This window comes from Tachypleus tridentatus, chromosome 10 (genome assembly GCF_004210375.1).
Source record: "Tachypleus tridentatus isolate NWPU-2018 chromosome 10, ASM421037v1, whole genome shotgun sequence".
Taxonomy (NCBI): Eukaryota; Metazoa; Arthropoda; class Merostomata; order Xiphosura; family Limulidae; genus Tachypleus; species Tachypleus tridentatus.
In genome coordinates this window covers 3,790,753-3,804,119 of record NC_134834.1, presented here as the reverse complement: position 1 = coordinate 3,804,119, position 13,367 = coordinate 3,790,753, and the positions used below count along the sequence as shown (strand labels likewise).

Below are 13,367 nucleotides of genomic sequence, written 5' to 3'. Positions count from 1 at the left end.
GATATACACAAATGTGTATACATATTTGTACATGTTAATTATTTGTACTATAACTTTGATACAGTATGTGTGTTACAAAATTCCCGAGACTTCTAGTGAACATTACCATTTTTTACACACACAAAATCAGGTTTCTTTAATGCAGTATTTGTACTAAAATGTGTTTGTGAAAACGTTGAGGATCTCATTGCTAGACTGAGAGCAAAGTAATTTCATCCTAAAAGATCTCAAATATTATTTTCATAATCTCTAAAACCTGCTAAATACATTTTAAATGTTTGATTTTAGTAAGAATTTATATTCTGTGTGTTATATTCTATACCCTAACTGTGTGGGACGTGTTAATTTGACTGACTTCATAATCATTGGATAAATAAATAAATAAAAGAAATAAAAATAAATTGTTTATTTCATGCTATAATTAAGACAAATTATACTGAGGAAATACAAATGTCTAAGTGGCTTAAATCTCATAAGATTATATATATAATATTCCAGTCATGCCTAGCTAACATTACATAGCTTGTATTGCTTTTGTTCACATGCACTCTATATATATATCCAAAAATATAAAACTGACCTGTGGTCTTTACAAAGTGATGCTGTCTTGACTGTTTTAGTACACTAGTATTTTGTAATATACAGTCACATTTCAATTATTATACTTTATATATGTATATAGATTATTACTATTTAGAAATAAGTTATTAAATTTATTTTTCTTAAAACATAGAATAATAAATAAAGAAATAAAGCAAACAGTTATCTTTCCAGCTACAATCTTTGAACTTGGTTGCTAAGCCTTTTTAAAATTTTGCACGTGAAGGATATGAAACAAAATATATTGTTGAAGGTTTACACACACACAAACACACAGTTGAATAACCAAATAAATGATAAATTACTATATCAAAATACCATAGAATTCTATTATAATTTATTTAGTGTAATAACTAATTTGTATTTAGGTAAAAAAATATGAAACTAAAGATACAACCTACTTCCTTGACGTCTTGGTTCAAAAGAACATGGTTGCCTTTTCACAGATTAAAGTGGGTGAGAAAACCACTAGGGGACATTCTGAGTTGTGATCCATATGTCGTACGTTGAAATAAGAGTATATAAGGGACCATTTTAAAAAGTTGAACAGGGGTCACCGTGTTTGAGTCAGTACATAAGCCATATCTCGGCAGAATAAAAAGATATGAAGTTCTTATTTTATATTCTAGCTTGTTAGTATTAGCGATGTGTATACCTAATTTGTACAAAACTACAGACTTTGTATTTTGACATCACAAATATCTAATTTTAAACAATGCTACATTCAACATACCATGTGACTTGCTAAAATGTATATTTAGGTGTGTTCTTTTAATATTTACTTTAAGAAATTAACTCGTATATAATATTAACTGTTGAACTATTGTTCAATTTGATACCAAACTTATTGACATAGATTCATTAAATAGTAGTTCAATACAATTTTAAATGTAAATCAACAAATGAGATGATGTGGCCTTTAACTCATGACCCTTTGCAAAAGTGTTAAAGGTAAATTGTGGCTACAGAAAACATTTTATGAGTTAGAAATTAAACATTTAAATTGTTTAAGAGATAAGTTATTTCATGTTAATATTTACCTATGTAGATAAACTTAAAAATGAACTCGATAGATCACATAGTTGAATAGTTTAATAACTTGTTGTTTTGAAGTATCTGAGTGGTATATTTTAATGTCTTTTTTGTGTGTGTGTGGTTAGTTCTCTGGCTTTTCTTTAAGACTAACAGGATTTGTAACAACATGGCTGTGATTTAATTTCTCAGTAGATTTAAAAAGTTTTAGGTGTGTTAATCTAATATTTGTACCACACTAAAATTTTGGTAAATACCAACTATTATCTGTAAACATGGTTAGCTGCTCCCTGTATTTCTAGATGATAGAAAGTAGGAAGCTCTCTTGTACATAATATGGTTTTGCAGGGACTTCTGTGGCTCCATCTTTGGGTGGATTTGGACTAGGTCAAAGTGGTTTGAATGTTACCACATCAATACCAACAACTTCAGCACCCATTGGATTAGGTGGTGTTGACTTAAAGTCTACAGGAGCAGCAAGTGAGTGCTGTGATAGATTTTGATTCTTGTGGTTTTGTTGTTGCTTAAAATTCTGTGTTAGTTGTAATATGTTTTAGTGAATTGTGAGATTAAGTAATAATGTTACACTCTTAGTTTAAAAATTACTGAACTATATATTCACATCCAGCAGAAGTTACACCTTTTGACTTGAGAGTTTATCTTTCCACCAGTAGATCTAAGGACTGTAGATAGACATGTTGGTGGTTACTGGAACAGTGTTGTCAAAATGTTCTGGTAGCTGAGGAAGTCCCCTGGTAAAATGTGCACTTGCTACATCCTGCAGAGCAACTGCTAGATGTATATAATTCATAACTTTGTCGTTAATGTGCAGTCACATGCAGTCCTTCTAATTTGTATGTGATGATGTACATTGGCATCAGTATAAGTTTTTACAATTGCTATTTTTAACATGATGTTATCTGGTACATGGTTGGAATATTGATCATTTTGTGTAACTTTCTCTCATGTTCGTCATTCTTGGTCAAGTATTGCATCTTAAAATTCTAGTTTGTGCAGGTCTTGCAGATTTTTATGAAGAAGCTTGAAGCTGACTTCACAGGGTTTAGATATTGTCAAAATATCATTTGTTCCTTAAGAAGAAATAAATATTTAATTACATTTTCAGTTCAATGATTGGCTGTTAAAATTTTATTTATAATTGAATAAATGTGAAGTTATGAACAGTGATTTTGATTCTTTTGTAACTGAATGCTGTGATATTAATATAAATTGCAGAAAGCCTCAGTAAAATAACAAAAAAAGGTTGATTCTCATAAAAAATTGTATATCTTGATCTTTCTGAATTTCAAAACATGCCAGTTTTTCATGACAGATCACTCACATCTATAGGGTTCGATTCCCTTCAGTGGATTCAGCAGATAGCCTGATGTGGCTTTGCTATAAGAAAACACACATACACATTCTACAATGAATGGAAATTGTACAACAACAAACAAAAAGTGTCCATGTATACATCCCAGTATTGTTTTATTTTGAATAAAATATTAGATTCTATCCTGTGTATAACAAGTAAGTTCAGTATGATAAATGAAACTAGGCCAAACTTAATTATTTTTCTTGTTCAAGGAAGCTTGTGCCCTCAGGAGACATGATAATCTAAACATATTACATTGTAAACATTCTACATTGTTTTTAATGTGAGTATTTTTTTAAATCCATTTTGCCATTTGAGTTAATTTAACCCTTTGAGTTGCTTTAACCCTTGGTCAACAAACTGCTTCCATTGTAAGTACAACTTTCTTAAACGTGGAAATATTAGAATGTTGTTTTACATGGGAAGAAATTGTTGGAAATTTCCCTTCTGCTAATGAGAGTCAGCTAGAAACATGCATTGACCATCTGTGCCAACAGTCTATATCAGCTTCTTGCTGTTTCTTTAAAAAGTTTCTTTTAATGTACTTACTAATACTAATTACATTAAAATATATTAAAGTGATTTAATCCAATTTTAAATTTAAGTTAGTAAAAATCTCACGAAAGAGGTTTGGAGAGTTAGGTGTGTTCAGTCAATGGAGAAGTTAACATTCTTCTTTGTGTACACAACCTTTGTTTATTAATGTGGAATTTAAAATTATGTTTAGTTTGACCATTATGAGGTTTGTTACATTCACATGTAGTTTGATATATACCTTTTGTTTGTGTGTTGATGTTGCTATACAGTTTCTTTTCCAGTAATAATGCATTGCGTAATTAAATTTCACTTGTATTTTTGTTTTCTGATATTAACATACATAAATGGTAGAACTAGCCAAACTACCGATGTAATTAGAAAACTTAATTATTTTCTTATTTTTAAGCCATTTAATAAAAGTAAAAGAATAGTTCCTAGCACTAAAAATAAAAACTGTTTTACAGAAAGCTGTGTATATATTAAGTTTGAAGGACACAAAAATGTACTTGCCAAACTAGACATGACTTTAAATGCACCATTAATGAATGCAAAGGTTGTGTACATAATAAAAGTATGTTTGGGTCTCTGCTGGTCAAATGTATCATAGAAACAGGACACTTAATACTGGTCAAACGCACTGTAGAAACAGTCGACTCAATACTGGTCAAACACATTGTAGAAACAGGTCGTTCTGTACTGGTCAGACATATTGTAGAAACAGGACACTTAATGCTGGTCAAATGCATTGTAGAAACAGGTTGCTCAGTATTGGTCAAACGCATTGTAGAAACAGTCGATTTGGTACTGGTCAAATGCATTGTAGAAACAGGTCGTTCTGTACTGGTCAGATATATTGTAGAAACAATTGGCTCAATACTGGTCAGACATATTGTAGAAACAGGTTGCGCATTGTTGAAACAGGTCAGTGACATAAAACAATAATTTTAAATTTACCCAAGACAGTAAATGAGTTTATTATCTATTGAAGTTATGTATTGTAAATCAAATAATCATTTGTTAAATAGAGATGTGGTGTTAATGGTGAATTACAGTGAGTGTGTTGATTTTCATGTAAAGTCCACTTTTTGTATAGATTTGTACTTTTGGTGATGGTAGCAGAAAATACTAAAACATGCAGAGTCATTTCTAATTTTTAAAAAAGTTTAATGTGGAACATAAACATTGTTTTGCATAAATAAATATAAATTTGTTTGTTTTCTATACAATGATGGAGAGAATATTAAGGAATGTTATTTAGTATCATAATGAATTTGTGTTAATAAATGTTTTTCTGTGTTACATTAAAGGTGGAAAAAATGAATCTGGAAAAAAGTAGGTACAAAGATACGTTATATATATTTATATTTAATACGTTATATATATTATGAGTTTCTAAGTTCTTTTGAAAAACTTTTACATTTTTCTAACTTTAACAATGTTTCAGTCATGTTCAAACAGGCCAAGCTAACTAGTGTATACAAATAATTAAAACTAAAGATACAGCATAAAAAAATATCCATCAGACAAGGTTCAGAGTATTGGTTGGAATTTACAACTTTTTGATACAATTTTCTGTTTTAAACAATTGTTTAACATGAGACATACTGGATCTGAATACATTAATCTGCTGTAGTCTCTAACTCTTATTATTTCAGGCTTAGCACTGTAGGTCTTCCCTTTAATCATATCTTACATCTTTGAGATATATTTACACTTTGTACTTATATTATAATTTAGAATTATATATTTGTTTGTGTGTGTGTATATATATATATATATATATATTTGTGTGTGTGTATATATATATATATTTGTTTGTGTGTATATATATATATATATTTATATAATCTTCCTAGTGACAGCAAGACAATCAAAGAAACTCTTTTACCAAATGAAATTAGTATCACTTTAGAATCTTTCAAGTAAGTTAATATTTGATTCACATGTTTTTTAAACAGACCAGTGTAAATGTGCTTATAGTGCAGGACAAAAAATAACAATATATCATAATTATTTATTATAATGTATAACTAAAAATATTAACACACAACTAGTATGTTTGGATGTAGCTTTAGTTTTGAATGACATCTTATATTCAGATACTGTTAGTGAACCCTTTTACATGTGGTATTTCAGAGAACTTCATTAAGTTTGAAATTTCTTCCTCATATCTTTCATCAAAACATCTTCAAAATGAAAATCTAATTGATGTATTCATGTCAGCATTTGGTTTTGTTTTATTAAAATTTGTTTTGAATTAAAGGGACCAGTTTGCTCACCATATTATTAAACCTAATTTTGGACCTAGTTAAGCTAGAAAACTAACAGGACTACTTCATGATATGATACAGGACCTAGTCAGCTGGTTAAGATAGAAGAGTAACAGGACTACTTCATGGTATGATACAGGACCTGGACAGTTGGTTAAGATAGAAAAGTAACAGGACTACTTCATGATATGATACAGGACCTAGACAGCTGGTTAAGCTAGAAAACTAACAGGACTACTTCATGATATGATACAGGACCTAGTCAGCTGGTTAAGATAGAAAAGTAACAGGCCTACTTCATGATGTGATACAGGACCTAGTCAGTTGGTTAAGATAGAAAAGTAACAGGCCTACTTCATGATATGATACAGGACCTAGACAGTTGGTTAAGATAGAAAACTAACAGGACTACTTCATGATATGATACAGGACCTAGACAGTTGGTTAAGATAGAAAAGTAACAGGCCTACTTCATGATGTGATACAGGACCTAGTCAGTTGGTTAAGATAGAAAACTAACAGGACTACTTCATGATCTGATACAGGACCTAGACAGCTGGTTAATATAGAAAAGTAACAGGACTACTTCATGATATGATACAGGACCTAGACAGCTGGTTAAGCTAGAAAACTAACAGGACTACTTCATGATATGATACAGGACCTAGACGGTTGGTTAAGATAGAAAAGTAACAGGACTACTTCATGATATGATACAGGACCTAGACAGGTGGTTAAGCTATAAAACTAACAGGACTACTTTATGATATGATACAGGACCTAGATAGTTGGTTAAGATAGAAAAGTAACAGGACTACTTCATGATGGGATACAGGACCTAGACAACTGGTTAAGATAGAAAAGTAACAGGACTACTTCTTGATGGGATAAAGGACCTAGACAGTTGGTTAAGATAGAAAAGTAACAGGACTACTTCATGATCGGATACAGGACCTAGACAGCTGGTTAAGATAGAAAAGTAACAGAACTACTTCATGATATGATACAGGACCTAGACAGCTGGTTAAGATAGAAAAGTAACAGGACCACTTCATGATGGGATACAGGACCTAGACAGCTGGTTAAGATAGAAAAGTAACAGAACTACTTCATGATATGATACAGGACCTAGTCAGTTGGTTAATATAGAAAAGTAACAGGACTACTTCATGATATGATACAGGACCTAGACATTTGGTTGAGATAGAAAACTAACAGGACTACTTCATGATATGATACAGGACCTAGACAGCTGGTTAAGATAGAAAAGTAACAGGACTACTTCATGATATGATACAGGACCTAAACATTTGGTTAAGATAGAAAAGTAACAGAACTACTTCATGATATGATACAGGACCTAGTCAGCTGGTTAAGATAGAAACGTAGCAGGACCACTTCATGATGGGATACAGGACCTAGACAGCTGGTTATGATAGAAAAGTTTCAGGACTACTTCATGATATGATACAGGACCTAGACAGTTGGTTAAGATAGAAAAGTAACAGGACTACTTCATAATATGATACAGGACCTAGTCAGCTGGTTAAGATAGAAATGTAACAGGACTACTTTATGATGTGATACAGGACCTAGACGGTTAAGATAGAAAAGTAACAGGACTACTTCATGATATGATACAGGACCTTGACAGTTGGTTAAGATAGAAAAGAACCAGGACTACTTCATGATATGATACAGGACCTAGACAGTTTAAGATAGAAAAGTAACAGGACTACTTCATGAAATGATACAGGACCTAGACAGTTGGTTAATATAGAAAAGTAACAGGACTACTTCATGATATGATACAGGACCTAGTCAGTTGGTTAATATAGAAAAGTAACAGGACTACTTCATGATATGATACAGGACCTAGACATTTGGTTGAGATAGAAAAGTAACAGGATACTTCATGATGTGATACAGGACCTAGTCAGTTGGTTAAGATAGAAAAGTAACAGGAATACTTCATGATGTGATACAGGACCTTGACAGTTGGTTAATATAGAAAAGTAACAGGCCTACTTCATGATGTGATACAGGACCTAGTCAGTTGGTTAATGTAGAAAAGTAACAGGACTACTTCATGATATGATACAGGACCTAGACAGTTGGTTAATATAGAAAAGTAACAGGACTACTTCATGATATGATACAGGACCTAGTCAGTTGGTTAAGATAGAAAAGAACCAGGACTACTTCATGATATGATACAGGACCTAGACAGTTTAAGATAGAAAAGTAACAGGACTACTTCATGAAATGATACAGGACCTAGACAGTTGGTTAATATAGAAAAGTAACAGGACTACTTCATGATATGATACAGGACCTAGTCAGTTGGTTAAGATAGAAAAGTAACAGGACTACTTCATGATATGATACAGGACCTAGACAGCTGGTTAAGATAGAAAAGTAACAGGACTACTTCATGATATGATACAGGACCAAGACAGTTGGTTAAGATAGAAAAGTAACAGGACTACTTCATGATGTGATACAGGACCTTGACAGTTGGTTAAGATAGAAAAGTAACAGGACTACTTCATGATGTGATACAGGACCTTGACAGTTGGTTAAGATAGAAAAGTAACAGGACTACTACATGATGTGATCAGGACATAGACAGCTGGTTAAGATAGAAAAGTAACAGGACTACTTCATGATGTGATACAGGACCTTGACAGTTGGTTAAGATAGAAAAGTAACAAGACTACTTCATGATGTGATCAGGACGTAGACAGCTGGTTAAGATAGAAAAGTAACCGTGTAGACTTACTAATGATTTAGTAGTAATATTTGTGTATTTTTATTCTATAAGAATATTAGTCATCACTGTTGTTGTTAATCTGTTAATTATGATACCTTTTCTTAGAAAGTACGTTAAAGACCAAAAACTTGTTCGAGAAGAAATATCCCGAGTGTCTTCCAAGAATATACTTAAAGTGCAGGATGAAACTGCAGCACTGAAACAGTTGTTGTCTGAAGTTTCAAATGGTTTACAGAGGAATGCAGTGGCCATTCAAAGAATGAAGGAGGAATCAGCTCAGGTAATTTGTGTAACGCAAAGTTAACTGATAGGTATGTAGAAGGAGGAATTAGCTCAGGTAATAACATGTGTAACACAAAGGTAACTGACAGGTACGTAGCAGGAGGAATCAGCTCAGGTAATGTGTGTAACACAAAGTTAACTGACAGGTATGTAGCTGGAGGAATCAGTTCAGGTAATGTGTGTAACACAAAGTTAACTGACCGTTATGTAGAAGGAGGAATCAGTTCAGGTAATGTGTGTAACACAAAGTTAACTGACCGTTATGTAGAAGGAGGAATCAGCTCAGGTAATGTGTGTAACACAAAGTTAACTGACAGGTATGTAGCAGGAGGAATGAGTTCAGGTAATGTGTGTAACACAAAGTTAACTGACATTTATGTAGAAGGAGGAATCAGTTCAGGTAATGTGTGTGACAGAAAGTTAACTGACAGGTATGTAGAAGGAGGAATCAGTTCAGGTAATGTGTGTAACACAAAGTTAACTGACATTTATGTAGCAGGAGGAATCAGTTTAGGTAATGTGTGTAACACAAAGTTAACTGACAGGTATGTAAAAGGAGGAATCAGCTCAGGTAATATGTGTAACACAAAGTTAACTGACAGTTATGTAGCAGGAGGAATCAGTTCAGGTAATGTGTGTGACAGAAAGTTAACTGACAGGTATGTAAAAGGAGGAATCAGCTCAGGTAATATGTGTAACACAAAGTTAACTGACAGTTATGTAGCAGGAGGAATCAGCTCAGGTAATGTGTGTACCACAAAGTTAACTGACAGGTATGTAAAAGGAGGAATCAGCTCAGGTAATATGTGTAACACAAAGTTAACTGACAGTTATGTAGCAGGAGGAATCAGTTTAGGTAATGTGTGTGACACAAAGTTAACTGACAGGTATGTAGCAGGAGGAATCAATTCAGGTAATATGTGTTACCCAAAGTTAACTGACCGTTATGTAGGAGGAGGAATCAGTTCAGGTAATGTGTGTAACACAAAGTTAATTGACAGGTATGTAGAAGGAGGAATCAGTTCAGGTAATATGTGTAACACAAAGTTAACTGACAGGTATGTAGAAGGAGGAATCAGTTCAGGTAATGTGTGTAACACAAAGTTAACTGACATTTATGTAGAAGGAGGAATCAGTTCAGGTAATGTGTGTAACACAAAGTTAACTGACAGGTATGTAGAAGGAGGAATCAGTTCAGGTAATGTGTGTGACAGAAAGTTAACTGACAGGTATGTAAAAGGAGGAATCAGCTCAGGTAATATGTGTAACACAAAGTTAACTGACAGTTATGTAGCAGGAGGAATCAGTTTAGGTAATGTGTGTGACACAAAGTTAACTGACAGGTATGTAGCAGGAGGAATCAATTCAGGTAATATGTGTTACCCAAAGTTAACTGACCGTTATGTAGGAGGAGGAATCAGTTCAGGTAATGTGTGTAACACAAAGTTAATTGACAGGTATGTAGAAGGAGGAATCAGTTCAGGTAATGTGTGTAACACAAAGTTAACTGACAGGTATGTAGAAGGAGGAATCAGTTCAGGTAATGTGTGTAACACAAAGTTAACTGACATTTATGTAGAAGGAGGAATCAGTTCAGGTAATGTGTGTAACACAAAGTTAACTGACAGGTATGTAGAAGGAGGAATCAGTTCAGGTAATGTGTGCAACACAAAGTTAACTGACAGTTATGTGGAAGGAGGAATCAGTTCAGGTAATGTGTGACACAAAGGTAACTGACAGGTATGTAGAAGGAGGAATCAGTTCAGGTAATGTGTGACACAAAGTTAACTGACAGGTATGTAGAAGGAGGAATCAGTTCAGGTAATGTGTGTAACACAAATTTAAGTGACAGGTATGTAGCAGGAGGAATCAGTTCAGGTAATGTGTGTGACAGAAAGTTGACTGACAGGTATGTAGAAGGAGGAATCAGCTCAGGTAATGTGTGTAACACAAAGTTAACTGACAGTTATGTAGCAGGAGGAATCAGTTTAGGTAATGAGTGTGACACAAAGTTAACTGACAGGTATGTAGCAGGAGGAATCAATTCAGGTAATATGTGTGACAAAGTTAACTGACAGGTATGTAGAAGGAGGAATCAGCTCAGGTAATATGTGTAACACAAAGTTAACTGACACTTATGTAGCAGGAGGAATCAGTTCAGGTAATGTGTGTGACACAAAGTTAACTGACAGGTATGTAGCAGGAGGAATCAATTCAGGTAATATGTTTTACCCAAAGTTAACTGACCGTTATGTAGGAGGAGGAATCAGTTCAGGTAATGTGTGTAACACAAAGTTAGTTGACAGGTATGTAGCAGGAGGAATCAGTTCAGGTAATGTGTGTAACACATAGTTAACTGACAGGTATGTAGCAGGAGGAATCAGTTCAGGTAATGTGTATGACAAAGTTGACTGACAGGTATGTAGAAGGAGGAATCAGCTCAGGTAATGTGTGTGACACAAAGTTAACTGACAGTTATGTAGCAGGAGGAATCAGTTTAGGTAATGTGTGTGACACAAAGTTAACTGACAGGTATGTAGCAGGAGGAATCAATTCAGGTAATATGTGGGACAGAAAGTTAACTGACAGGTATGTAGAAGGAGGAATCAGCTCAGGTAATGTGTAACACAAAGTTAACTGACAGTTATGTAGCAGGAGGAATCAGTTCAGGTAATGTGTGTGACACAAAGTTAACTGACAGGTTTGTAGCAGGAGGAATCTATTCAGGTAATATGTGTTACCCAAAGTTAACTGACCATTATGTAGGAGGAGGAATCAGTTCAGGTAATGTGTTTAACACAAAGTTAACTGACAGTTATGTAGCAGGAGGAATCAGCTCAGGTAATAACGTGTGTGACACAAAGTTAACTGACAGGTATGTAGAAGGAGGAATCAGTTTGGGTTGTTACATGCATAACACAGTTAACTTCAGTTATGTTGGAATAGGAATCAGATGATTTATTAACTTGTTTAACAAGAAAGTTGTGTAATAGCTATGAGGCCTTTTAAAAATAACTCACATTAGCAGAGACAAGCAAACAGTTGTAGCCAATTTAGTACCTTATTTAAGTGTTTCTTTAAATACAATATTTGAAGAGTTATGTAAAATAATTCTAATTGCAGACACCACAATCTAAATATTCAGTTGTGTTAAGCCTAACACAATAAAGTATCACCTATATTCAATAGACAGATAAATTAACACTGTAACCTTTACATATTTTCTCCTTTAGATATGGCAGTTTGCTGTGCTTATTATGACCAACAGATAAACTTGTATAGTTACTGTGGGACTTAACATTAGACCTTCTTAAAAATTTTGATATTTTAACTTCTTGTACAAAATACGTATTAAAGTATATTTAAGTTTATCTTTCCTTCACATCTGTTGAAATGAAGTTGTAGGATGGTGTGCACACTTTTAGAGGGCAGAAGGAAACTGAGTACTGTTGTAATACATTCTGATTATAGTATTATGCGATAAAAACAAATATATATTCATCTCAAGTGTGAACTTGTCATTATGTACAAAGAAAGTGTTGATGTCATTCTAGTATTTAAGTTTCTAATATTTTGTTGTGGCAGTATATAGTGTAGCAGAGATAATTAATTTGTTTATTGTTCATAATTGTCATCAATATAACCATTGGAGAGAAAGTTTAACACTGTAGTTTATAAAACTACTTTAAACTTAATTATTTAACTTTTATTAGGAACTAAAAGATGCAGAGATTGCTCACAGAACAAAAGACACACCACCAGCGCTACAATTTGAAAACACAGCTCCTACTGGGTGAATGTCTGTTTATTATGTCTCTTTTTATAACTATCTACCGTTTTGTAAAATCTTATAAAGGATAGGATATAGCTTAAATAACCAGTATGTCATAAAAACAAAATCTTTGTGCTTCTTAGCTTAGTTTTTATCATGTTAGCAATTTTGAAAAAACTGGACATAAATTTTGAAAATTTATTAGAGATGTTTAAGGAAGGTGTAGTATAGTTGAGAGATGTTTAAGGATGGTTTTAGTTTAATTGAGAGATGCTTAAGGATGGTTTTAGTTTAGCTGAGAGATGTTTAGGGATGGTTTTAGTTTAGTTGAGAGATGTTTAAGGAAGGTGTAGTTTAGTTGAGAGATGTTTAAGGAAGGTGTAGTTTAGTTGAGAGATGTTTAAGGAAGGTTTAGTTTAGTTGAGAGATGTTTAAGGAAGGTGTAGTTTAGTTGAGAGATGTTTAAGGAAGGTTTAGTTTAGATTGAGAGATGTTTAAGGAAGGTGTTTAGATTGAGAGATGCCTTAAGGAAAATGTAGATTTAGTTCAAGAGATGTTTAAGGAAGGTGTAGTTTAGTTGAGAGATGTTCAAGGAAGGTGTTAGTTTAGTTGAGAGATGTTCAAGGAAGGTGTTGTTTAGTTGAGAGATGTTCAAGGAAGGTGTTGTTTAGTTGAGAGATATTCAAGGAAGAAGTGTTGTTTTGGTTGAAGAGAGATTCAAGAAGG

General features: G+C 33.3%; 1 protein-coding gene across 1 annotated transcript in view; it reads left to right on the top strand.

The window, feature by feature from the left end:
- The window catches only part of LOC143228653 (nucleoporin p58/p45-like), a 32,695-nt gene that overhangs the window by 5,916 nt on the left and 13,412 nt on the right, over window positions 1–13,367 (top strand). Inside the window, exons 5-9 of the mRNA XM_076459894.1 lie at window positions 1,981–2,112; window positions 4,852–4,876; window positions 5,401–5,466; window positions 8,693–8,867; window positions 12,583–12,662. Of these exons, the coding sequence (XP_076316009.1) occupies window positions 1,981–2,112; window positions 4,852–4,876; window positions 5,401–5,466; window positions 8,693–8,867; window positions 12,583–12,662 (478 nt within the window). The remainder of the gene's footprint in view (window positions 1–1,980; window positions 2,113–4,851; window positions 4,877–5,400; window positions 5,467–8,692; window positions 8,868–12,582; window positions 12,663–13,367) is intronic.